The 27,881-nt window shown below is 42.7% G+C and overlaps 1 protein-coding gene across 4 annotated transcripts; it reads left to right on the top strand.

The window, feature by feature from the left end:
• Window positions 1–27,634, top strand: LOC111971595 (bifunctional UDP-N-acetylglucosamine 2-epimerase/N-acetylmannosamine kinase). Of its 4 annotated transcripts, XM_023998440.3 has the most exons (13): window positions 1–206; window positions 10,725–10,936; window positions 11,841–12,087; window positions 12,501–12,708; window positions 13,619–13,771; window positions 14,235–14,447; window positions 14,807–14,894; window positions 16,331–16,544; window positions 19,432–19,561; window positions 20,046–20,267; window positions 23,909–24,091; window positions 24,313–24,432; window positions 26,153–27,634. In XM_023998440.3, exons 1-13 carry the CDS (start codon window positions 87–89, stop codon window positions 26,386–26,388), a joined length of 2,346 nt encoding a protein of 781 aa, XP_023854208.1. In that variant the 5' UTR covers window positions 1–86; the 3' UTR covers window positions 26,389–27,634. The 4 variants fall into 4 exon arrangements, with proteins under 4 accessions (XP_023854208.1, XP_024003195.1, XP_070302415.1 ...); XM_024147427.2 differs by lacking the exons at window positions 1–206; window positions 10,725–10,936 and adding an exon at window positions 11,026–11,046; XM_070446314.1 differs by lacking the exons at window positions 1–206; window positions 10,725–10,936 and adding an exon at window positions 11,094–11,154.
• The last annotated feature ends 247 nt before the right edge of the window (window positions 27,635–27,881 follow it).

Below are 27,881 nucleotides of genomic sequence, written 5' to 3'. Positions count from 1 at the left end.
CTCCTCCCCTCTACTCTCTCTCGACAGGCTGCTGCTGCTTTGTCGGGCTAGGAGGAAGACTATCCTTTTTACAGTGAGCCTTTCAAATGATCCGAAGGGAAGGGAAGAGACTAAATAAAGGGGGAGAGAAGGATGGAGAGAGGGAGAGGAGTGGATCACGGAGTGGGCTGACCATGCGTCCAGGGCCTATAGCCAGAAACCCTCATGTGAGTCAAGGTGGCTTTTATTCTATTTTTTCCCTCCTTGCCTGCTGCTGCTCCCCTCATCGCTAGGAAGCAGCCCTGGTCTTGTGACACTTCATTGGAAACAAGGGCAGTGTGTGTCAGAGGGAGGGGGGATTCTGGCTCGGAAGGCTGCGTTTTAGACAGGCAGACCCATTCTGACGATATATTTGTTTCTTATGACCAATCGCATCAGCTCTTTTTTTCAAAGCTGATCTGTTTGGTCATTAGACCAATTTGTGAAAAGACGATCAGAATTGGGCTGCCTATGTAAGCGCAGCCTAAGAACTGACCCAGTGCAGGGAGGAAAATGCCTGGCTAGTATGTTAGCTTTTCAGTGAGACAGCCTGTAGACTAGGCCGGATATGTGTCCGTGAAGAAATGTAGTGTGTGTGTGTGTGTGTGTGTGTGTGTGTGACAGAGGGAGAGGGATGCAGAGAAGGGAGGGGCTGATGAGAGACCGAGGAGTGGATGGATTGTTGTGATGAATGCATGGACTATCTGTTATAAATGCCTGGACTGACCATTTTTTTCCTCTATTGTTGTTATTCAACAAACCAAAGGATAAAGATTTAATTTCATGTTGCAGTTGAATGGGATTTTCTCATGCCTCTTGTACGACTGTGTGGGTAGTTGGCCGATGTTTGTTCATTGAAAAATGCGACGGTTTCTCTTCTGGTTGTTTGTGTAGCCGAATCATTTTTAATACTTCTTAAATGGCTTTGAGAATATGTGAATGCGACATGTTCAACTGGGACACCGTGTCTTTCATCACTCCACATGTCATTGAATAAAATGTGTTTGTTTCCAAGATTACATACTACAATGTTCGGCTGTAGGCTAATACATTGATGAGGCCAAACTTTGACTCCTTATGTTAAGAATGTCACAACATTTGGGTCACTAGCTATATCTTTTTATGATGGTCAGAGCGGTTCACCGGCTATACCTTGATATCCCAGGTTTATTGGGGAAAGGTCAGCTAGGTGTTTCAAGTATTTGTGGTCGTCTTGGATGCTGTGACGATGCCTGAATGTAGGCCCACTGTCTTAATCCTGTACTACATTAGTTATTTTGTTTAACAGGGTGTCATCGAAAGCTTTTATGAGAAGCCTCAAAACTGTACTGTGGTGAGCAGCCTTGGTTTTTAGCCTGTCCTAGATTTAAAAAAATAATTTCCAGTGGAGAAGGCTTAATCGTGGGTCTGTGGAAACCGAACTTAAATCTCAGTTTACATTTGATTTATTATCATCTGCTCCGAAGTTGATTACTTCAGGACCAAGTCTGGCACAGTCTGGTGGTAAACCACCTCCAGGAAGGTCCAGGCTGGGTTATTTGTTTGACGCGTCTGTCAATATTAGCCTGTAGTTCACTAACTTTTACAGTCTTGTTCTTTTGGCAGCAGTTGTTTTAGGAGTCTGTTTGCCTGGGCGTTGGTAGAGCTGCGTTTGTACACTGCCGCTCTGCTGCTAGTTAATTATTACTTTTCAGCTAGTGGAAGACCTCTCAATGTTCTCTAGTCTTAGTTCTGTTGAAGGGGTGATTCGTTTGTAACAATACAAATCGAATCAAATTTTATTGGTCACATACACATGGTTAGCCGATGTTATTGCGAGTAGCGAAATGCTTGTGCTTCTAGTTCCGACAGTGCAGCAATATCTAACAAGGAATCTAACAATTCCACAACTACCTAATACACATGCATCAAAGTAAAGGAATGGAATAAGAATATGTACATATAAATATATGGATGAGCCATGACCGAGCAGCATGCAATAGATGGTATAATATACAGTGTATATACATATGAGATGAGTAATGCAAGATATGTAAACATTATTAAAGTGGCATTATTGAAGTGACTAGTGATCCATTTATTAAAGTGGCCAATGATTTCAAGTCTGTATGTAGGCAGCAGCCTCTAATGTGCTAGTGATGGCTGTTTAACAGTCTGATGGCCTGGAGATGGAAGCTATTTTTCAGTCTCTCGGTCCCAGCTTTGATGCACCAGTACTGACCTCGCCTTCTGGATGGTATCGGAATGAACAGGCAGTGGCTCGGGTGGTTGTTGTCCTTGATCTTTTTGGCCTTCCTGTGACATCGGGTGCTGTAGGTGTCCTGGAGGGCAGGTAGTTTGCCCCCGGTGATGTGTTGTGCAGACCGCACCACCCTCTGGAGAGCCCTGTGGTTGTGGGCGGTGCAGTTGCCATACCAGGCGGTGATGCAGCCCGACAGGATGATCTCAATGGTGCGTCTGTAAAAGTTTTAGGTGCCTAGACAAATTTCTTCAGCCTCCTGAGGTTGAAGAGGCGCTGTTGCGCCTCCTTCACCACACTGTCTGTGTGGGTGGACAATTTCAGTTTGTCCGTGATGTGTACGCCCAGGAACTTAAAAACTTTCCACCTTCTCCACTGCTGCCCCGTCGATGTGGATAGGGGGTGCTCCCTCTGCTGTTTCCTGAAGTCCAAGATCATCTCCTTTGTTTTGTTGATCATTTCAGGGGTTAGCCTATACTGTGTAAATATTCACCTAGGAACAATCTTGATGTGTTATCAGTTCTGACTTTAAAAAAAAATAATTGTTTGGTCTTCTGTTGAATTTGATTTTAGCGTTTGACCAATCTTGAATACACAGCATAGGCTAGAGTAGGCTATATCAATACTTTTCTTAATTGAGATACCACTGAAGTAGATTCATAATACGTTCAGAAACATTCTGTAATCAGGACGGCTTACAGAGTATGAAATGTTTTATTGACAAAGACAAGCAGAGACATGACAGGCGTCAAAGCAGGCAGCCATGACAGGGCACCCGGGAGAAAAGTACTAGACATCTGAAGTACATTTTCTCAAAGCTTTACTTCCTTGTTAATCTATTTTTATACCTGAGAAAGTATTTTTTTTTCAAAGGCCCATTGGATGTCACTGTCCATTTTGAGCTTACAAACAAAACACACAGAAGCATATTTATATACAGTGTATTCAGACTAGTATTACTATTTATATTTTTAACTACTTTTATTTCACTACATTCCTTAAGAAAATATTTTCCTCGACACCCAAAAGTACTCGTTACATTTTGAATGCTGAGCAGGACAGGAAAATGGTCCACTTCACATACATTTCAAGAGAACATCCCTGGTCACCCCTACTGCCTCTGATCTGGCGGACTCAGTAAACATACATGCTTCATTTGTAAATGATGTCTGAATGTTGGTGTGACCGTGGCTATCCGTAAATAAAAACAACAAACCAAGAAAATGGTGCCGTCTGGTTTGCTTAATATAAGGAATTTTGAAATTATTTATACTTTTAACTTTTGATAATTAAGTATATTTTAGCAATTACATTTACTTTTGATACTTAAGTATATTTTAAACCAAGTACTTTGACTTTAACTTAAGTAGAATTTTACTGGGTGACTTTTACCTTCATAGAAAATGACTCGAGTATCTTTACTTTTACTCAAGCATGACAATTGGGTGCTTTTTCCACCAATGGTTGAGAATGACAAATCATTGTGGTTGGTTCGCTAAATGTCTATTGCAAATCCCTATGACCCCACCTCTCTCTAACCCTTTATTACATGCAATGGCAGCGGGGGCACTAAACTCTGACCTATGACTTTTCCGGACCCGTCACTGTGCACCTTCAACATCATAGCTGTGATTGGTTGTCATAAGTTGCAGCCAATGATTGTGGAGATAATTGTCAGACTGTGCCCTTCCATATCAGAACGGGTGTCTGTCCATGAGGACAGGACTATATAAGGCTAGTATTTGTTTATTAATTAGTTTTGCGATTTTGTTTTTTTACCACTTTTTGGGGGAGGGGGTCTGTTTTCATGCAACAGTGCCTGCATAACAGGAGAAACCATGTGAGTATTGTCCTGCATGGAGATACAATACGAGGTGTTACTGTTGTAGTGTAGATGAGAGTAGCCCAGGGTCCATATTCATAGTTAGTGGCTTTTTTAGATTATGATGAATGTACAGGGGGGGGTTCTGATCCGAGATCAGGACTCCTACTCCTAGACGCTTTGTGAAAACAGCCCCAGGTCAGAGTTGTTGTAGTCGGATCAGAGGAATATACTACAAAGCTGGCTAACTTGGTGATCCTGCTAACTTGGATAACAATCGAATCAGTCCGTACCAATTTCAAGCATATATTCCTAAATAATGTGAAGTTATTTCTGAACATTTAAGTTAGCTAGCTGGCTAACTTATTGATCCTGCTTCGTGACATTCCCCTCTAGATAGTAGTAGTCCCGATCAGAGTTGTTGATAGAAGTAGCCTTGTAGGTTGAACAACAACAGATCACCAGGCATAGTTAATTGACACAGCAGACCATAGCCCTATACTATGAATCTGGTTTGAGGAGTTAGTGAGGAAACTTTGGTCAACTCTGAGGGCAACTCACAAACGTCTCACCTTTTTAGCCAGGTACATTTCTTTGGCAACGAATCCTTCAGAATAAAGCTGCTCCGAGGCAGGCTAACTCCATTTATCCTGAATGAAGTGTGTCTGCTGCAAGTTGAGGACCAATGAAATCAGATTCCCTCCCTCTCGCATAGATTGTCATCATCCCTTTCATTTGAGGAAGACGGGCCTAAAACTAACTCGTTGTATACCAGTCACTGTGGCAGGTAGATAAAAAATTAAATAAAAATAATCTACCAGCCACTCGTTTAAAAATATATAATTTACCAGCCCAAATATTTTTTTGCCATAATTACACAAAGGAACAGTCTAACTGCATTTGCAGTGATGATAGCTCCAGTAATTCCTGATTTAGTTAGATCATATTTTTTTTGTTTGTATAATCCATTATTTCCTTTTATGATCTTATTATTTTTCTCTCTTGGCACGCGCAATTTCGTTCCCCATTGAACTGGCCAAAAGCCTTATCGAATTTCATCAGTTCCCAGTAACTTCCAAATGTATTCATAACACATGCACAGTTCCAATATTTATCAATAATTCCTGCTACTTCCTTCTTAAATACTCTCTAGTAAAGTCTTATTCAGTTTCCAGTAACCTTTTCACTTTTTTTTGCTGACAAACCATGCGTATGTATCGTTATGAAATCCCTTTATGGTCTATTGAAGTCGATGGTTCAATTGAGACCGTATCAACCTTGTCAGCTTTATCTCCAGATATCAGACATCAATACGGGACTATATAGATAAGTCTTTAGTACTCCATGTAAACATCTTCTTATATGGGTTCTTAGGTCTCCAAATATCTCAAACACTTAACCTTAAACACAATTCCTTATCTCGCAATCAGAGTTGCTATTCTTAGGAGGCCATCTATCTCGATGATCATGTCATGCTGTATTAAAATCTCCACCCTCATATTACTTTGGCCAAGGGAAATGTTGACAATTTTACTTATTGTCCTCTCAATGTCTCTAAATAAAATAGATACTCGACTTGTAATTGGTAGCACAAGTATTCACCACAATGAATTGAATGTGGTTGACATCTACCAATGGCATAATCCATGTCCCTGCGTTGTCTGCTTCCTCAGTGTATGATCCTTAAAGTAGATTTTTAGAAGAGTGACACTGACTGGTACTAAATGAAAGCCAAATATCATTACCCCACTTCCAAAACACCGTATCTGTGGAACAGGCATGAGTTTCTTGAATTAAATAAGTCGGCAATTACCTTTTACAATACAAAAATAAAGACAAAAAAATATATATATATTTACTATCACTATATGAAGAATAATTTTTATTAGTTTTTCACCTTTTTATTTAACTAGGCAAGTTATTTACAATGACCGCCTACCTCGGCAAACCCTAACCTAGATGATGCTTGTAACGTCCTGACCAGAGTTATTATGTGTTTTGCTTGTTTAGTGTTGGTCAGGACGTGAGCTGGGTGGGAATTCTATGTTGTGTGTCTAGTTTGTCTGTTTCTATGTCCAGCCTAATATGGTTCTCAATCAGAGGCAGATGGTAATCGTTGTCCCTGATTGAGAATCATATATACAGTGAGGAGAACAAGTATTTGATACACTGCCGATTTTGCAGGTTTTCCTACTTACAAYGCATGTAGAGGTCTGTCATTTTTATCATAGGTACACTTCAACRGTGAGAGACGGAATCTAAAACGAAAATCACATTGTATGATTTTTAAATAATTAATTTGCATTTTATTGCATGACATACTAGTAATTGATCACCTACCAACCAGTAAGATTCCGGCTCTCACAGACCTGTTAGTTTTTCTTTAAGAAGCCCTCCTGTTCTCCACTCATTACCTGTATTAACTGCACCTGTTTGAACTCGTTACTGTATAAAAGACACCTGTCCACACATCAACCAAACAGATTCCAACCTCTCTCACATGGCCAAGACCAGAGAGCTGTGTAAGGACATCAGGGATAAAATTGTAGACCTGCACAAGGCTGGGATGGGCTACAGGACAATAGGCAAGCAGCTTGGTGAGAAGGAAACAACTGTTGGCGCAATTATTAGAAAATGGAAGAAGTTCAAGATGACGCGTCAATCACCCTCGGTCTGGGCTCCATGCAAGATTTCACCTCGTGGGGCATCAATGATCATGAGGAAGGTGAGGGATCAGCCCAGAACTACACGGCAGGACCTGTCAACTGCTGAAGAGAGCTGGGACCACAGTCTCAAAGAAAACCATTAGTAACACACTACGCCGTCATGGATTAAAATCCTGCAGCGCACGCAAGGTCCCCCTGCTTAAGCCAGTGCATGTCCAGGCCCGTCTGAAGTTTGCCAATGACCATCTGGATGATCCAGAGGAGGAATGGAGAAGGTCATGTGGTTCTGATGAGACAAAAATAGAGCTTTTTGGTCTAACTCCACTCGCCGTGTTTGGAGGAAGAAGAAGTATGAGTACAACCCCAAGAACACCATCCCAACCGTGAAGCATGGAGGTGAAACATCATTCTTTGGGGATGCTTTTCTGCAAAGGGGACAGGACGACTGCACCGTATTGAGGGGAGGATGGATGGGGCCATGTATCGCGAGATCTTGGCCAACAACCTCCTTCCCTCAGTAAGAGCATTGAAGATGGGTCGTGGCTGGTCTTCCAGCATGACAACGACACGAAGCACACAGCCATGGCAACTAAGGAGTGGCTCCGTAAGAAGCATCTCAAGGTCCTGGAGTGGCCTAGCCAGTCTCCAGACCTGAACCCAATAGAAAATCTTTGGAGGAGAGCTGAAAGTCCGTATGCCCAGCGACAGCCCCGAAACCTGAAGGATCTGGAGAAGATCTGTAGGGAGGAGTGGGCCAAAATCCCTGCTGCAGTGTGTGCAAACCTAGTCAAGAACTACAGGAAGCGTATGATCTCTGTAATTGCAAACAAAGGTTTCTGTACCAAATATTAAGTTCTGCTTTTCTGATGTATCAAATACTTATGTCATGCAATAAAATGCAAATTAATTACTTAAAAATCATACAATGTGATTTTCTGGATTTTTGTTTTAGATTCCGTCTCTCATAGTTGAAGTGTACCTATGATAAAAATTACAGACCTCTACATGCTTTGTAAGTAGGAAAACCTGCAAAATCGGCAGTGTATCAAATACTTGTTCTCCCCACTGTAGGAGCGTTGTTTTGTGTTGGGATTTGGTGGGTGTATGTTTCCTGTCTCTGTGGTTGTCTGCACCAGATAGGTCTGTCTCGGTTTTTTGCACATTTTGTTATTTTGTATGTTGTGTTTTTGTTAGTGTTTCACTTGTTCTTTTATTAAACATGTTGAACACTAGCCGCGCTGCACTTTGGTCCTCTCCTTCACCTATGGAAGAAAGCCGTTAGAATGCTGGGCTAATTGTGCGCCGCCCTATGGGACTCCCAATCACGTCCGGTTGTGATACAGCCTGGAATCGAACCAGGGCCTGTAGTGACGCATCTAGCACTGAGATGCAGTGCCTTAGACCGCTGCGCCACTCGGGAGTTTTCACATGTAACGGGTTCTCACAAAATTAAACGTTCTTGCCAGTTACAAATAAAACAGTCCTTTGCACCATGCAGGTGAAAACTTTTTTTTTTATATATATTTTTTAAACCAATTGTAAGTTAAATCTGACATTTGCGCCATCATTGGTATAACAAATAGCCATCAAGCTAACATTAAGTGTCAGTGCGAATTTCTCTGCCATGAAAAACAAAGAATGCTCTTTCCTCACAAAATGAAACGTTTTACCAGTTGCAAATAAAATAACTCCTGCACCACTCACTTGATAAATCCAGTAGCCGTTAAGAAGCTAGTTGTCAGTGTGAATTTCCCTGCCATTTGACAAGCCTTCGCTCCTGCGAAGTATGTACTTTTCCCCTCCTTCCTTGCTCTCTCAATCCTCGGCCACAGACGATTCCAAGCTTCTTTATCAAATGCTGTCCATTTTGAACCTCAGGTTGTTGTTCTTGAAATAGTAATTTTTCTTTGCACTTTTCCATGTCTGATCCCTCGCTGTCCTGGAGATGAATCTCATGATCACTGGTCGTGGTGGCTGGTTGTTCTACTCATCTCTCAGCCTACGCAGGCGGTGCACCACATCCAGGGAACCTGCAACAACACTCAGCCCGGCCTCTGGGACTATTGCCCAGCAAATGTCCGTCACATTTGCTTCAATGTTCTTGTCAGATCTTTCTGCGATTCCGTAAATTCGAAGATTCCTTCTCCGACTGTACCGGTCAGTCTCGTTAACCTTTGACTCCATTTCTGTGAGTTTTCAATGTTGCTTTAGAGTATTTACTTTCTTTCTTCAGGTTAAGGATGCTGAGTTCTTTTTCACCCATGTCCATGATGTCATCTGCACTCTCGTTGATTTTAGCCGTGAGGATGCGGACGATGTTGTCCTGTAGCTGAACCAGTGATGGTTCGCTTCTCAGCTTCTTTGGAAGCTGCTCCTTGGTTGGGGTATTCGGGCATGAATCCCATTCACCCCCCTTTTCTACACTACAAGCATATGAATGAGTTTCAGCAATACCTCTTTTTTTTCATTGGAAGTCTCAACATCCTTTATCTCGGCAACAGCAACAGTTTGTCCTGACTCCATGCTGCTAGCTATGAAGATGTTAGCTAAACATGCTGAAACTTTTCAATAGCTAGCTAGCTTGTTCGTTTGAAATCGGCCCAAAAATATTTAAATGGCTTGAGTAATTATTCAAAATAGCTACACTGTATGGTTCTATTTTTTTTATTACAAGTGCAGCCTAAAATTATAAACTTTGAGTGAACCCTAAATTGTTCTTCAGCTAGAAATTCTATGACCTCTAATGCCGCCATCTTGAGCGCTCCCCCCCCCCCCTCCTATAACGTTAGATTTAGATTTCTTTGTGGATTACCATATATGAAACAAAATGGCAGAAATTCTTTGAGAACAGCTACTGCAGCATTTATTTATCTATAAATCACAACTCGCACTTGTGCCCATACTTGACTGTTATTATACAATTCTCACACTGTAGGTTAGTGTGACCACGTGCTGTTGAATTAGACATTCTTACCCGACAATGCCAAAATCTACCCGTGTTTGGCGGGTGTTCATTTAAATATTTTATTAATCAAATGTTTTTTAAGTGTTAAATAGTCATGTTAAAGTAGCTATCACATTACACATTTAGTAATGACAGAATGCATTTGAAACTTTTGTATGACTTAATACATTTATTTTTTATCAATGCTATGCTTGTGCATACCAAAGATGGCATTAACTGTACGTAATAAAAGAACACTTCAAAGAGCCTATTTCACACCATATCCTGCTGAATTTGCAAAATAACCTTTTCTTTCATTTGGATTTCAGCACAAATGAAAATGTGGCACTGACTCACCCATGGATTGATGTTTCAATGAAGAGTTCAGAGTTCGACTAGCCACGTGCGCAATGAACACGCAGTTACAAGCCCAGCTCGAGCAGGCTCGAGTAAGCTGCGGGTGCACGATCAATAGCCATAATACATATATAACCTGAGCTGGAAAGTGAAGCTGACTAGCTTTATAAAAACCTGAGGAACATCTAGCTTGCTTTGTAGTATACCCCTCAGAAGAGCCAATGAAGATTGTCAGTTATTGCTCAACCTTAAACCTAAAATCTTTAGTTAAAACAAAGCGTTCACCGCCGTTGTGGTAAAAAGCTGAAGGATGGGCCTGGCGAAATGTAGCCATTCTCAGATTCATAGATGGAGCTATGGATTCAATGACTGACCATCGATTTATACCGTTTACAAACAGAGTAAAACAAGCTTATATTCTGGGGTTCTGATGAGGTACAACAGTTGAACTTAGCTCATGAGGCATTTTATAAGTTATGTTCTTCAAGAATCAATGGGTATCATTAATTGCTAAGTCCAAAAATGGATGTAGCAACTGCAGATTCTAGCTTTAACATATATCCACCATGCCACAACAGGACGAGGAGCATCAGACCTCATTGTTTTCAGCACAGCTTCTTTTGACTGACATTCCAGCATCTCAACTCTGAACACCATCGCTTTTTCTCTGCTCACCAGGAACTGTACTATCTGAGAATGCAGAGGATGAGAGAGAAGACTGACAAGATGGAGGAGAACAAAGCCACGAGGAAGCTGCGGGTGTGCGTGGCGACGTGTAACCGGGCGGACTACTCCAAGCTGGCGCCCATCATGTTTGGCATCAAGGCCAACCCGGATGAGTTTGAGCTAGAGGTGGTGGTGCTGGGATCCCATCTCATTGATGATTATGGGTGAGTTTGAGCTAGAGGTGGTGGTGCTGGGGATCCCATTCTATGATGATTATGGATGAGTTTGAGCTAGAGGTGGTGGTGCTGGGATCCCATCTCATTGATGATTATGGGTGAGTTGAGCTCGAGGTGGTGGTGCTGGGATCCCATCTCATTGATGATTATGGTGAGTTTGAGCTAGAGGTGGTGGTGCTGGGATCCCATCTCATTGATGATTATGGGTGAGTTTGAGCTAGAGGTGGTGGTGCTGGGATCCCATCTCATTGATGATTATGGTGAGTTTGAGCTAGAGGTGGTGGTGCTGGGATCCCATCTCATTGATGATTATGGATGAGTTTGAGCTCGAGGTGGTGGTGCTGGGATCCCATCTCATTGATGATTATGGGTGATGGAGCTAGAGGTGGTGGTGCTGGGATCCCATCTCATTGATGATTATGGATGAGTTTGAGCTAAGAGGTGGTTGGTGCTGGGATCCCATCTCATTGATGATTATGGATGAGTTTGAGCTCGAGGTGGTGGTGCTGGGATCCCATCTCATTGATGATTATGGGTGAGTTTGAGCTGAAGGTGGTGGTGCTGGAACTAGTTTTTCCCGATCCACTGAAATCACAACTATTTGCCAATGTTTTTACAATGACAGTCATTGTTTATTTGCACTCTGAGGAAAAAGTGTTAATTGAGTAATCATGTCAAGTTTTTTCTGATTGCTTAACCTGACCAGGAAAAACTCCTGTCCTAAATGAGGACCACAATGGAAATAAGTCTGAATTTGTGTTTTTATCTGTGACGATATTTTGTGTTTATTCTTCATTTCACTTAGTTGAATCAACTTTATGTGTTTTTAATTTGTCTAAAATGTATTCTTTCATGAATGAAATTATTGGTTTGACCACCTGTCCTCCTTTAGCAACACGTTCCGGATGATCGAGCAGGATGACTTTGACATCGGCTCCAAGCTGCACACCATCGTGCGTGGGGAGGACGAGGCAGCCATGGTGGAGTCAGTGGGTCTGGCGCTGGTTAAGCTGCCAGATGTTCTCCACCGCCTTCGCCCCGACATTCTGGTCGTCCACGGCGACCGCTTCGATGCCCTCGCCCTGGCAACGGCTGCCGCCCTGATGAACATTCGCATCCTGCACCTGGAGGGAGGAGAGGTGAGGGGATGGAGGAAGTGATGTCATGTATCAAAGTAGGGTATATCTGTGTTGGGAGGTGAATATAACTAGATTAAATTATTGGTTGCCTCCCTCCACTTGTAGTTACCTGGTATTTGATATAGGACGTTTTTGAACTGTCGTTTTGTGTATTTTACTTACTATTTACTCTGTAATTGCCATTTTAACTCTGTAATTACTGAGTTATTACCATAAAAAAATAACGAGGCTACCAAAAATACACAAAAGTACTGGAAACCAAAGAAGGCAACATAACAGAGATAATGATGGTCTTGGTTCAATAAAAACAACGATTTGTTCCCTAAGGGCAATAGCAGTGCTTCAGACACTCAACGAACCGCCACAGAGACAATAAACAGACTTTTACCCTGATTCCTCCTTTCCCATCCCAGGTGAGTGGCACCATCGACGACTCCATCCGCCACGCCATCTCCAAGCTGGCCCACTACCACGCCTGCTGCACCCGCACCGCCGAACAGCACCTCATCGCCATGTGTGAGGACCACACTCGCATCCTGTTGGCCGGCTGCCCCTCCTACGACAAGCTGCTGGCCGCCCATCACCGTGACGACTACATGGACATCATCAGGAACTGGCTCGGTACGTGTAGTAGTACCTATCCTTCACCCCTAAATCAGTGGCGTTCCAACTTTTTCAGCGGGGAACGCAGTTCAATGCAGTATACCAGACTAATAGCCAGGTTCCAGGGCCCAGAGTTTTTCCTGGTCAGGCAGGGAATAACAACCTCTGCTGTCAGTGTCATGCCACCAAACTAAAACAGCTACAGTTTCTGCACAGCACCAGCTTTGAACTCCTATTTGAATATGCAGAGATCTCTTGGTCGGACATAGTACTGACCTTGATGGCCTAGTCCGCTACAGTTACCTGGACTGAGGACAGTGATCGCGTTTTTGTTTTAGGTTGTAGGTCATGGCCTGCCTTTACATCGCCAAGGTGACAAGGTCGCTGTGTCTTTGTCATACAGTTATAACGAACACTGGCTGACGTTACACCCAACGTGAACCCACTAGCATTTCAAACACGCACTCGTCAAATGACGCACAACACTTCAGAAACGGCATTTGAAAAGTCAGTCAGCATCCCAACAACTTGTCTTCTCGAGATACAGGTAACGTACCCTAACTTGGAGCGTGAGTAGGTGGTGCCCTGGAGTGCGTCCAAGTGACCTGATTGGTTGGAATGAGGTGGAGGCTTGAGTAAAAGGGTGATTGACAAGGCTGCAGGCCAAGCGGGTTGAAAGGGCCACCATTTTTATTACAACTTTTAGGACAGTAGGATTGGTATATATACCACTATATAGTACAGTGATCTGGTACAGTAGCTAGTACCTTCGGCGTGGAAAATGTGTTATAAGAATGTTGTTAAATCAGTTCACAGATTTATGGTGCTTTTAGCTAGTCCCTACGGGGCAGAAAGAACAGTGGTAGCGGTAGACTGTTGACTTCCCCTTGTTCAGAAAGTACTAGAATGTTCTAAATGACATTCACAGGAGACAATGTGAAGGAGCACGACTACATCGTGGCCCTGCAGCACCCGGTCACCACCGACATCAAGAACTCCGTCAAGATCTACGAGCTGATGTTGGACGCCCTCATCACCTTCAACAAGAAAACACTCGTCCTCTTCCCCAACATAGACGCAGGTCAGTGGTGATTCTCTGTTTGTTTTTTTTTTCATCGCCCTTTCCTTATTTCTCTCCTCTTTGCCCCGTCATATTGCGCAACCACACACACACACACACACACACACACACACACACACACACACATCGTGGAGCTGGAGCTACAGTGTCAGCCCTCCCTTGGTCAATAGTGTGAGAAGGCTGCTCTGTTGAAGGTATCTGCTTATCTAGTTCAGCTGCAATCCTTCAGTCTGTCTCATGATTAGGGCTAGGACTGGTTTGAAGGGCATAGAACTTCCCCAGAAAGGATTAGATACCAAGTGACTAGTACTTAAAATCCAACAAAACACTACCGCAAAACATGACATGGCTAGAGTTGAATCTCCAACTGTAGACTGTGTAGGAGTCGGTGAAATTAGACATCCCACAGTCTTCTCCGTTCCGTCTTGTAACCCCTGTCCCGTCTCCTTGATGACCCCAACAGGAAGTAAGGAGATGGTGCGCGTGATGAGGAAAAAGGGCGTCGAGCAGCACCCTAACTTCCGGGCGGTGAAGCACGTGCCCTTCGAGCAGTTCATCCAGCTGGTGTGTCACGCTGGGGCCATGATCGGCAACAGCAGCTGTGGCGTCAGAGAGGCGGGGGCCTTCGGGACCCCCGTCATCAACCTGGGGTCCAGGCAGACTGGGAGAGAGACTGGTAGGTGGGTCTATTGAAGTCAATGACCATTTACCAGGTGGTCTAGAATCATGGGGTTTGTCCAAAATGGCACCCTATTCCCTATATAGTGCTTGAATATGGGCCCTGGTCAAAAGTAGTGCACTAAATGGAGAAATGGTGTGCCATTATGGAGGCAAGCGTGGCCTCCATTTGGAGCAGACTAGGGGGCCTACTTGTGGTTACCAGTGTTACTTTTTCATTATATATTTCCTGGTATAGTTCTTAATTGAAGGCTTTGCCAGTACAGTATGAGTGTTTGGCGATTGCTTTGTTGTCATTCTTCCAGTCGTCCCATTACGAATTCTTATAGGATGTTGAGCTGTATTTTCTATTCCCAGGTGAAAACGTCCTCCATGTCCGAGACGCAGACACTCAGAATAAGATCTACCATGCCCTGGAGCTGCAGTTTGGGAAGAGATACCCCTGGTAAGCATCATTACATAACCTCTAGAAAAGGGGTTATTACAGGGTTATAACAAGTTCCAACAGGGAGACACCACCCAGCGCAGAAGCAGAGAAAATGTCTAACTGGCCTCTTGGAGACAGGTCCTTTTATATCCTAATCAGAAAGCACCAAATGTTCTGGAAAGACCAGCCTCTTGGAGACAGGTCCTTTTATATCCTAATCAGAAAGCACCAAATGTTGTGGAAACACCAGCCTCTTGGAGACAGGTCCTTTATATCCTAATCAGAAAGCACCAAATGTTGTGGAAACACCAGCCTCTTGGAGACAGGTCCTTTATATCCTAATCAGAAAGCACCAAATGTTGTGGAAACACCAGCCTCTTGGAGACAGGTCCTTTATATCCTAATCAGAAAGCACCAAATGTTGTGGAAACACCAGCCTCTTGGAGACAGGTCCTTTTATATCCTAATCAGAAAGCACCAAATGTTGTGGAAATACAAGCCCGAGAGTCTTGTAGTCACAGAACATCATCAGTACAATACAACAGTGAATAATCAGTGTCCTTGTACATCCAGTCTGGCGTCAATCACCATCAACAGATATGACAATAATCCATAACATTCAGTATCAAGTCTAGTGACCATCATCCTGCACCTTGAGTGTCACAAATAGAACACTGGAAAGTGTGTATTACAGAAACTCTGAACTGAACTTAAAGGTCAACTGGCCCTTAGAACCAATGTATTTGGTTTTAAACGGCCTATGTGGCATCGATACGAGTCAAAATTGATTACAAAGTGTAAAATAGGATCATTTTGGTCAAAGTCAGTCTCGTCCAAAACTGAGTTTGTCACGACATACTTGGGGATGGATTGCGATCTTGCCCAGTGCCCACTAACAGAAGAGAAACAGCAGTGCTGATTGCGCTCTATCCAATCGTAGCAGCCAGACCCTCCAGACAGTGAGACGGGCCTGCCCATTACTCAGCACCTCCAGACTTGTTTACGTAAGAGAACATGTCGCCAATGTTATGTTGAAATAACCCTGGGCCCTAAGCCCTTTTATGGAGTGGCCACTTGCTGATGTGTTTGATAGTGTCAATCACTTGAGTCTGCCACTTATTTGGCCAAAATGAGAATTGAGATGATCAGAGTGCACTTGTATCCCAACTGGAACTTGTCAATATTCTTAAACCAATTCGTAAGCATAGTGTCCCCCCCACAACCTGTTTTGTAACATCATTCCCTATTAAACACTGCCAGACAGGCACACTCTGATATACCACGACTGTCAGCCAATAAGCGGCAGCATTGGCTCTTTCGGTGTTTCTTATAACTGAGATTTGGTCTAAAAGCTAAAATCCTCAATTTTTATAGTAACCATCAAAGTTGCAATTTTTCATAGAACTGAAATCTCACTAAAATTCCCCTTTTCATCCTGTGGGATCCCCCCTCAGCTCGAAGATCTACGGCGACGGGAACGCAGTGCCTCGCATCCTGAAGTTCCTGCAGACCATCGACCTTGATGAGCCGCTGCAGAAGACCTTCTGCTTCCCCCCCGTCAAGGAGTGGGACATCTCCCAGGACATCGACCACATCCTGGAGACTCAGAGCGCCCTAGCTGTCGACCTGGGGGGGACCAACCTCCGTGTGGCCATCGTCAGCATGAGGGTACGGTGGTAGTGGTGCGGTCGGGGGGGGGGGTACACTGCATGTTAGATTTATTATTCTTAATTATCTTACCATTATTAGTCGGGATTGGTTAAAAGCATAAATCCTCTTCCTGGTCATACATCAGCAAAATAAACATACAGTACATTTCACTATCCATCTATTCTCTCACTGCCGTGTGCTTCTCAGATTTCTGTCTAAACATCCATGTGGGTTCATCATCCCACTACACCCAACTAGTTCAGGTTTGTGATGAATACCCATAACCACCAAAGATGGAACTAGAAAAGTTGCAGATAAAAAGATGATGGACAGTTGAAGTCTGAAGTTTACATACACTTAGGTTGGAGTCATTAAAACTCATTTTTCAACCACTCCACAAATTTCTTGTTAACAAACTATAGTTTTGGTCATTTTTCCAACAATTGTTTACAGATTATTTCACTGTATCACAATTCCAGTGGGTCAGAAGATTACATACACTAAGTTGACTGTGCCTTTTAAACAGCTTGGAAAATTCCAGAAAATGATGTCATGGCTTTAGAAGCTTCTGATAGGCTAATTGACATAATTTGAGTCAATTGGAGGTGTACCTGTGGATGTATTTCAAGGCCTACCTTCAAACTCAGTGCCTCTTTGCTTGACATCATGGGAAATCAAAAATAAATCAGCCAAGACCTCAGAAAAAAATTGTAGACCTCCACAAGTCTGGTTCTTCCTTGAGAGCTATTTCCAAATGCCTGAAGAACCACATTCATCTGTACAAACAATAGTACGCAAGTATAAACACCATGGGACCACGCAGCCGTCATACCGCTCAGGAAGGAGACGCGTTCTGTCTCCTAGAGATTAACGTACTTTCTCAGAACAACAGCAAAGGACCTTGTGAGGATTCTGAGGAAACGGGTACAAAAGTATCTATATCCACAGTAAAACGAGTCCGATATCGACATAACCTGAATGGTCGCTCAGCAAAGAAGAAGCCACTGCTCCAAAACCGCCATAAAAAAGCCAGACTACGGTTTGAACTGTACATGGGGACAAAGATCGTACTTTTTTGAGAAATGTCCTCTGGTCTGATGAAACAAAAACAGAACTGTTTGGCCATAATGGCCATCGTTATGTTTGGAGGAAAAAGGGGGAGGCTTGCAAGCCGAAGAACACCATCCCAACCGTGAAGCACGGGGGTGGCAGCATTATGTTGTGGGGGTGCTTTGCTGCAGGAGGAACTGGTGCACTTCACAAAATAGATGGCATCATGAGGCAGGAAAATTATGTGGATATATTGAAGCAACATCTCAAGACATCAGTCAGGAAGTTAAAGCTTGGTCGCAAATGGGTCTTCCAAATGGACAATGACGCCAAGCATACTTCCAAAGTTGTGGCAAAATGGCTTAAGGACAACAAAGTCAAGGTATTGGAGTGGCCATCACAAAGCCCTGACCTGAATCCCATAGAAAATTTGTGGGCAGAACTGAAAAAGCGTGAGCGAGCAAGGAGGCATACAAACCTGACTAAGTTACTCCAGCTCTGTTAGGAGGAATGGGCCAAAATTCACCCAACTTATTGTGGGAAGCTTGTAGAAGGCTCCCCGAAACGTTTGACCAAGTTAAACAATTTAAAGACAATGCTACCAAATACTAATTGAGTGTATGTAAACTTCTGACCCACTGGGGATGTGATGAAAGAAATAAAAGCTGAAATCAATCATTCCTCCTACTATTACTCTGACATTTCACATTCTTAAAATAAAGTGGTGATCCTAACTGACCTAAGACCGGGAATTTTTACAAGGATTAAATGTCAGGAATTGTGAAAAACTGAGTTTAAATGTATTTGGCTAAGGTGTATGTACACTTCCGACTTCAACTGTACCATACCAAGGTGGCGTGATGTACAATCTGTTCTAGACCTACGCATATTTAGTGACGTTGCACTTCTCATGGAATAAGCCCGAGGCCTGTACCATTTCTAGCCTTTTTTACCCTGACCCACCTTCCTCTTATCAAGCCATGAACTGTCCCTCTCCATCTTTTGGAGGATGCCGCTTTCAAAGACTTGGCCTCTATTGGTTGACCTAACTATAGCTAGGCTACTCATGATGTATTGCTTGTTTATTTCTTGCTTTTGAAGTGGTTTCAGGTGATGAAAGCGCTATAGAAATGTCATTTGTTATTTGTCCCGGGCATGTGTATTGTCTAAAACTTATTTTCGTCGGTGAGTAAGTTGGAGTTGAACACAAATGTCAACAGTGAGAAGTCATCTTCTAACCATTAGTTCTGAAGTTGGAGATTAGAATGTCAACAGTCAACCGATCATTCTTTAGCCTAACGGAAGTCGTCTTAAACACACATTTTTTATTTTTATTTTTATTTGATTAGGCCCCATTTTGATTTGACTTTACGTGAGAACCACCATGAGCATCTGCTGCTCAGATGAAAGTTGCTGTCAGTTATAGCATTCTACTGATTAAATCCCTGACGTCAGACAAGCACTGACTTGTCAACCAAGCACATTGTGTTGTCCATTGCTTGTGTGGCCTTCCTTATCAAATAATGTACCAAATGTACTTATGGGTTGATTGTGTTGAACAAGTGGATTGATATGCATGAAATATATTTGTGGGCAACAATTTAAAACTTTGGTTCTCTGTGACTCAGTTGGTAGAGCAAGGCACTTGTATGGTTGTGGGTTCGAGCTCTGCTTTGGCCACCAATAGTGATGCATACAAGGATGACTAAGTCGCTTCGGATAAAATTGTCTCCTAAATGGCGTATACTTTCTTATTTTATATATGGGCAACAATTAAATAACATTTCATTTTTAAAGAACATTTTATTTGAAATATTATTGTATTGGTCTGATTTATACGTATTTTTAATTGTAGGGTAAGATAGTGAAGAAGTACACCCAGGCGAACCCCAAAACTTACGAGACGAGGATGGAGCTGATACTGAAGATGTGTACGGAGGCAGTCATTGATGCTGTTCATCTCAACTGCCGGATTCTGGGAGTGGGTATGTGGTTTTCTCTCCTTCATGAAATGTCCCTTTTTATGTTTCGATTTGCACTTGAATTTGGCAACATTTTCTTATGCGAATCTGTCAAGAAGCACATTGTTGGGTGGGGCTTGCAATTGAACCATTTCACTGTTCTTGAGCATGTGTCAAATAACTGAACTTTGTTAAATGTTTTTAAATGCGTAAACCGTCACAATCTCTTGCCCCAATTATTTGTGCTCAACGACAATAAATACGCTTCAAAGTCTGCATAGACCCTAGTTTTCTTACTATTTAATAATTTTTTACATTTGAGTAATTTCGCAGACAATCTTATCCAGAGAGACTTAGTGCATTCATCTTATGGTAGCTAGGTGAGACAACCACGTATCACAGTCGTAGTAAGTACATTTTTCCTCAATAAAGAAGTGGTCAGTAGCTAGTAGGAAAATACCCCTAGTTTGACAGGATCTGATTCTCTTGCAATCCCCCCCCCCCTCAGGTGTGTCGACAGGGGGCAGAGTGAACCCACAGGAGGGTGTGATCCTCCACTCCACCAAGCTGATCCAGGAGTGGAGCTCCATCGACATCCGCACCCCCATCTCTGACGCCCTCCACCTGCCCGTCTGGGTCGACAACGACGGCAACTGTGCCGCCCTGGCAGAGAAGAAGTTTGGCCACGGTAAAGGAGTGGAGAACTTTGTCACCGTCATCACTGGAACAGGTAATATTGCCACCATAGAATTAGAATGATTCACTTTGGTCATTCATTTTCTGTTCATTGTATTTCTATGAAATATACATGACTGTCATTATAAAAAAGAAAGTTAAATTAAGTTAAAAGGTTATGGTAAGTAAAGGTTGAGAATTCATTCCACACCCATAATGGCGTGAGATGAGATGGATAGTAAACAATGACAGTATGGGTGGATCGAGTGTATAACAGGCCAATCAAAACGAGGCAATCAGATGTCAATCAGTACCTTTTTCCTTTTGAGTGGATTGAAAAGGTATTGAAAAACTGGATTTGTGTCCTGAAACAGTCCTCCACGGCTACCCCTATTGAATGAGGGATTGTTGTTGAGGCATTTGCAAACCATTTAGTTTTACAAAAGTGAGAGACTAAAAGAAAAGACCTCACCGTAACCATGTTTTGACAATGCTACTGATACTATTAACCTCTTTGGGCTAAGGGGCAGTATGTTCACGTCCGGATGAAAAGCGTGCCCAGAGTAAACTGCCTGCTACTTAGGCCCAGAAGCTAGGATATGCATATTATTAGTAGATTTGCTACTGATACTATTAAGATGTCTAATTGGTTCACTTGAGAACTTTTCCCGGGGACAATATTTTAATGGCATGAGGCATTGGAAACGATTGCAAAGATGAAAGCACATGCTTGTATATAATCTCTTAAGGCAGTGCTTATGTGTAAATCATAATTAAGCTGTCATTAACCTAAAGCTTAAAGTTGAGACACCTGGTTATTCTATCAATAGGCTATATTTTCCCTTTCCTCGTCCCTACCTGGCCTCGAACCAGGAACCCTCTGCACACAACTGCCTCCCAGGAAGCATCGTTACCTATCGCTCAACAAAAGCCGCGGCCCTTGCGAAGCAAGGGAAACAACTTCTTCAAGGTCTCAGAGCAAAGTGACGTCACCGATTGAAACACTATTAGCGCACACCCCGCTAACTAGCTAGCCATTTCACACCGGTTACATATACATGCCAAAAATATGTTGGATTCTGGGTAAACTTTGAAGATTGTTATACGCATAAGCATAGTATATAAAGGAGTGGAAGACTGGTTTTTATTTGAGGTTAATGGTTCTCTGTAGAAAGACAGATGGCTTTGGAATGTGTTGGGTGGACGGGAGGAGATCACAGGATTGCTAGAGGGGAAGCGGATGGACATCTGTGGATTAGGTGAAGGAGGGGTTGAGGTCAGGTCAGACCCCCTGAAGGAAGAAAGTATGGTTCATTATCCTGTTACCCTCTTCCTGTGGAACCATAAGATGTAAGGATTGGAGAGAAGGAGGAGTGCCTAAAGTGGAGTATATATACTTGTAGTGGAGGAAACATGTCTTTGTCTGAATACAGCTGTGTCGACCCTTTGGGAAGAATTCAACTTGGTTAAGCTTCTCTAGTGTCCGGGAGTTATTTACTTTAGAACCTAACAGATGGCGCTGCGAGCAGGGTTCACCACGATTTGTAGTCAAACCAAAGACTCCAGATCAGTGGAGCAGAGCTGGCAACAGACAAGGTAGGCAAGTTCCTATATCTGTTTCCACTCATTTTGACATTTTGGGGAGATGAGAATCGTAGGCTGAACATTATAGGATACGGACCTGGAGAGCCTGAGTTTAATTCAGTAGGCCCATTGTGTAACGACCAGTAGTAGCTTTGTGGTAGATGGTAAGTCCCGGAAGGTAAACCTGAACAGGTTGGTACCTGTAGGGTAAGTCCTAGGGGGTAAATCCTGAATCGCCATTTGTCGGATAATCTATTTCACTGTTTTTTAGCGCATAATTGTTTGGGGTTTGAAACGTTTCTGTCTGCAAACCTGCATGGTGACATTCTTTCCATGCCTCTATCTTCTTTCATGTCAGACAACAATAGTATGGTTTTCTATAGTCATGTTCCACGTTCTGGTTGGTCCTTGGCACGTTGACAGGAAATGTGGCATGTCTGTACATTTCAAACCCTGGATGATGACTGTAAACTCTTATGACTTTTTTGCCGAAACACATTGGACGTCCTCCAGCGACATCCCAAGTATAAATACAGTTATGTATACACACTAAAGGGTAAAACAATACGTTTTGAGCAAAATAGTGTGTTTCAGAGTAGGGCATTCGAGCAATTGGTCTGATGGCTTTCCGTGATGTTGTCGGCTTCCCCGCTTGCTTGAGGAGCAATAGAGAATTTTTTTTTTACTAATACATACAAAATAAATACAAATATTGGTCATTTTAATTACTTAAACTTAACCAGTCATATCTAGAGTTGGGCCAATGCAGTTTCTGTCTGAACGTCCGGAGAGAACCACTTTCTCATCCATAGCCGTTGCTAGGTTATAATTGACGCTTCCGTGCTGTTTATTTCTGAATGGAATGGGAAAACTAATGAATATGTCCAGTGAAAGCTGATATGCAATTTGTTGACAACACATGACAGACTTGGATACACATGATAATCAATAAAAACGTCTAAATTCCCTCCGTTTCTCATGTTTACAGCTGGTCATTTCATAGAGGGAATTGTCGGCGGCGCTCTCGTGTTACATCTCCAAAATGTAGAGAATAAAGACACTCACATGGCATCCGTTCTAAAATCTGACCGCACTCTCTATATATGTCTCTGGACTTAACCGTTATGTTTAATTTCTGAACAGGTGTAGCGACCCAATGAGCAATACTCTTCCTGCTTTGCACAGGATCCGTTCTTAGCTAAATGCCATCGTCCATAGTGACAAATTAAGTTGTTTTGATTGCTACGTTGCTCTACCATTTGTATTGCTAGCTGAAGTATCTAATTATAAAATGTTAAACCTACGCCCCGGTTTGTCATTGATCAAGGAACAAACATAACAATTAACTGAATAACTAGCAATCTTGCTTAGCTAGCTAGTGTTAGCCATCATCAAGCTGGTGCACAACAAAGATACACCACATGTTAGTTTTTCTGTGAGTCACAACATAAGGCTTGTTCGTTCTTGCCAGCGTAGATACTGTGGCAGACCAGGGGGTTTGGTCAAGACGTTTACACAGATCAGACAGAGTAGGATTAGCTCGGTTTCAAGGGTGTTTATTTAAATAATACATCAAAAGGATAGGTCTCCCCCATGAGACCCTCTCCGGGACACCGTCTTTTGGGCTCCGGGTCTTGCTGTATCCTGTCGGGCACAAAAACGGAACTCCCTCCTTTTAGCTCGGGCACCGTCTCCAACTATACGGAAGTCACCTTTCTTGCCTTGTGTGCTGCCCTTCTGGCAACTTTATGGGACTTGTACAGCTGGTGAGCAATCAGCCCTTGATTACCCACCAACCACAATCAGCCCCAATTAGTCCTGTCCGGAGAGCCCGTCGAGAGCTGGCACGTCCAGCAGAGGGAGCCATCGCCTCGTGATGTAGACTGTCTGCCACCAGGCCTCAACAAGTTTCCCCCTGGTGGCTGACCTGCTGTACGCCACAATACGTATAGCTACGCATCATGCGTAGCGATCAAACAACATTTGTCACTATAGGGGTGACTTAACCTTGCTAACAAAGGACCCCAAACGAATAAGGTAGTCGTGCTGATCGGGAAGCCACACCGACATCGGCGGTGGCACCACTAACCATTCTGTTTGTTTTGTGAACAGGCATCGGCGGGGGCATCATCCAGCACAACGAGCTGATCCACGGCAGTACGTTCTGCGCGGCTGAGCTGGGCCACATTATGGTGTCTTTGGACGGGCCGGAGTGCATGTGTGGCAGCCGTGGTTGCATCGAGGCCTACGCATCAGGCATGGCCCTGCAGAAAGAAGCCAAGAGGCTCCATGACGGTTAGTTAGAACACTTCTTAATTAGATTGTTTTGTAATCCTTCACATGAAACCAAGAGGCACAATGCATGGTGGTTATAATGCATTGAACCAGGCACTTGTTCATTTGAACACATTGGGTGTCAGTTTTCACCAGGGAGGGGATGCAAAGCTTAAAGCAACATGTCTTGTGAAAAAGAGATGTTGATTCGACCCCTGGCCCGTGTCTGTTTGGTTCTCCAGAGGAACTGCTGGAGGTGGAAGGGATGGTGGATCTGAAGAAGGCTGAGTCCGTCAGCGCCATCCACCTCATCAACGCAGCCCGCCTGGGCAACCGCAAGGCTGAAGCCGTCCTCAGAACAGGTGGGTCCACACTCCTTATGTTGGTTGAACATCACCTTAAATCAGACCTACTCCTTCATAAGTTAAAGTAATACCTTGCCCATAGAAAGTCTACACCCCTCTTGGATTTATTCACATTTTATTGTTACAAAGTGGTATTACATTTTATGTTGTCAATGATCTACACAAAATACTCTTAAAGTGGAAGAAAAATGAAAACATAAAAAAAAAAGTGAATGAAAATAAAGCACTAATATACCTTGATTAGATAAGTATTGACCCCCAGTAGTCAATACATGTTAGGGACACTTTTGGCAGTGATTAGAGCTGTGAGTCTTCTTGGGTAAGTTTCCTAAGAGCTTTGCACACCTGGATTGTGCAATATTTGGCCATTTTTATATATATTTTAATTCTTCAAGCTCCGCCAAGGTTTTTTGGGATCATCGCTAGACAGCCATTTAAGTCTTGCTTTCAAACAGATTTTAAGTCAATTGTAACTTGGCCACTCAGGAGCATTTACTGTATTCTTTGTAAGCAACTCCAGTGTAGGTCATTGTCCTGCTGAAAGGTGAATTCCTCTCCAGTGTCTGGTGTAAAGCACACTGAATCAGGTTTTCCTCTGGAATTTTGGCTGCGCCTAGCTCCATCCTGTTTCTTTTCACCCTGTAAAACTCACCAGTATTTGCCGATGTCAAGCATACCCATACCATGATGCAGCCACCACCATGCTTGAAAATAAGGAGGCAATTGCATAGTGATGTGTTGTTGGATTTGCCCCAAACATAAGGCTTTGCATTTTTTTTTTTTTTTCAGTATTACTTTAGTACCTTGTTGCATACAGGATTCATGTTTTGGAATACTTTTATTCTGTATGTTTCTTTTCACTTTGTCATTTACGTCATTATTGTGGAGTCACTACAATGTTCAGTTTTACTCCTATCACAGCCATTGAACTCTTAACTGTTGTAAAATCACCAATGGCCTCATGGTGACATCCCTAAGCAGTTTCCTTCCTGTCCTGCAGCTCAGTTCAGAAGCACTACTGCATCTTTGATGTGTCTAGGTGGTTTAATACCTCACCCACAGCATAATTATTAACTTGACCTTGCTTAAAGAGATATTCAATGTCTGATTTGCTAGTTAGTCGTCTACCAATCATTGCCCTTCTTTGAGGCTTTCGAAAAGCTCCCTGCTCTCTGTAGATTAATCTGTGCTTGAAATTCAATACTTGACTGAAGGACCTTAGATGTTGTATGTATGGGGGAGAGAGGTAGTCATCCAGAAATCATGTCAAGCCCTATTATGTCACACTGAGTCCATATAACAAATTTWACTTCTGAACTAAATTGGACTTGACTAAATAAAGGGAATGAATACTTGTGCAATTAGTTATTTAAATTGTTATTCATTTGTAAAAATGTGTAGACTTTTCTTTTCACTTTGACATTATGGAGTATTTTGTATAGATCATTGACCAGAAATTACAATTCAATCCCACTTTTTGTAACGCAACATTTATTTTCCCTCAATGACTGACCTGGTCAAATACATTTGATAAACCACTTTCCTCCCACCATCGTTTTAATTTACTAGCTGAATTATGATGCATGGCAACAAGGTATCAAATGTTACCAAATGTGACATTGACATCATCGTCTAGACCCAGTTCGAATCATTGTGCCATCTCTATGAAAGCCATTCTGTATTTTATAGCTAACCCCTCTCCCCTTTTCCTCCTCAGCTGGCATGGCCCTTGGAGTGGGCATCGTCAACATCCTCCACACGGTCAACCCCTCCCTGGTCATCCTGTCGGGGGTGCTGGCCACCCACTACCAGGCTCCTGTCCAGCAGGTCATAGGTCAGAGAGCCCTCACCTCCGCCCAGAGCATCCAGGTCCTGACATCCGACCTCGAAGAGCCCGCCTTGCTGGGGGCCGCTAGCATGGTGCTGGACTACACAACCAGGCGCATCTATTAAGAACATTACGGTGCTGGACTACACAACCAGGCGCATCTATTAAGAACATTACGGTGCTGGACTACACAACCAGGCACATCTATTAAGAACATTACGGTGGTGGACTACACAACCAGGCGCATCTATTAAGAACATTGGTCAGTTGCCAAGTTCTAGTTTTCATTTAATTGGTCCCCAAAAGAGGAGGGCCATATCTTGCAATTCCCTGGTGTAGAAAGATGAACTTGCTATTAGCAAATAGAAATGGCTAAGATCTACAGATAGATCCGCCCAATAGGACCTACATCTATACTACTATCTGACATGCTCTTCTAGCTATCGCACCTTCTATTGGACGAACCATTGACGATAATTTATTTCAGTCAGACAATGACAAGTTATGTGTATTTTCCAAAGGTTTCTTCAGTGATAGACTAACTAATTTTCAATGTCAACATATTGTCATTTCTACAGCGGATGAAATGCCTAATACAGTACTTAAATGGTAGTACTATTAACTACAGTACTAAAATGGTAGTACTATTAACTACAGTACTAAAATAGTAGTACTGAAATAGTAGTGTGTGTATGTGTGTGTGTGTCTGAATACATATAACAGCCTATACAGTCACAGTACCAGTGAATAGCTGGGTGTGTCCAGACAAAAGATTTCAAAAGATGTGACCAAATAAGGATCATTCGCATTCATTTATGCTTGTACTACATGGCCATATTTTGACCCTCATAATTCCATGGTTTTTGTTACTTCTTACTTCTAAACGTAGAAGATGTTATTTTTTGAAGCCACGCTATGAAAGCAGCATGTTGCTACGATGTATTAACAATATATGTATTTGTCTTACCGAGCTGTAAGAGCTTCGCGCCACTATCTTATTTTGAACCAGTTCTGCAACCCACGTGACTGACCCAAGGCCTACCTTCTCTAGGACCACAGTTACGACCTACCCTCAAATGTAGTGCCAAGGCCATGTATGTCATAGTTGTCTTGACTGTGGGCTTCAATTGAAGGTGTGCTGCCAAATCACTTGTCTTCATTATCATTCTTTTTTTGTTTTATGCACACCTTTTTTTGCCTTGTCATATTTCAAGAGATTGCGGTGTACAAATCAGTCATGTGATAATCCCATTTGTGTATTCCTGCTTTTGATCATGTCATGGATAGAAGTTTTTTTATTTTACTTCACCTGGGTACTTTGTGACCTATCAATGCAATGGTCATTTTACACATTAAAAACACTAGAAAATGGTTTGGGGTGGATTACTATATGATTAATTCAATGCTAATCATCGTTTTAGGTCTGGCTGAACTAGGCTACATCGTAAACACACCGCAGGGCTGGTTGGAATGCCAGCCTGTTTGTGCTATCATAGGATTTGCCTTTAATGTCCCAGAGGAGAAATAGTCTTCAACCCAAGACTGCTGTGTACAAAATAAACACTGTATATTAAACACTTAATTCAATACACATTCCCATGTCATACACACCTCGTGT

This window comes from Salvelinus sp. IW2-2015, linkage group LG13, assembly GCF_002910315.2.
Source record: "Salvelinus sp. IW2-2015 linkage group LG13, ASM291031v2, whole genome shotgun sequence".
NCBI lineage: Eukaryota > Metazoa > Chordata > Actinopteri > Salmoniformes > Salmonidae > Salvelinus > Salvelinus sp. IW2-2015.
This window is presented reverse-complemented; position numbering and strand designations above follow the sequence as displayed.

What these genes read in the sequence shown, in the direction of transcription:
- LOC111971595 (XM_023998440.3), top strand. Translation starts at nt 87, where the DNA reads ATGATCCGAAGGGAAGGGAAGAGACTAAATAAAGGGGGAGAGAAGGAT. An exon ending in TTTGGGAAGAGATACCCCTG is followed by an intron (nt 14,895 to 16,330) that starts GTAAGCATCATT and finishes ATCCCCCCTCAG; the next exon opens with CTCGAAGATCTACGGCGACG. An exon ending in TGGCCATCGTCAGCATGAGG is followed by an intron (nt 16,545 to 19,431) that starts GTACGGTGGTAG and finishes TTTTAATTGTAG; the next exon opens with GGTAAGATAGTGAAGAAGTA.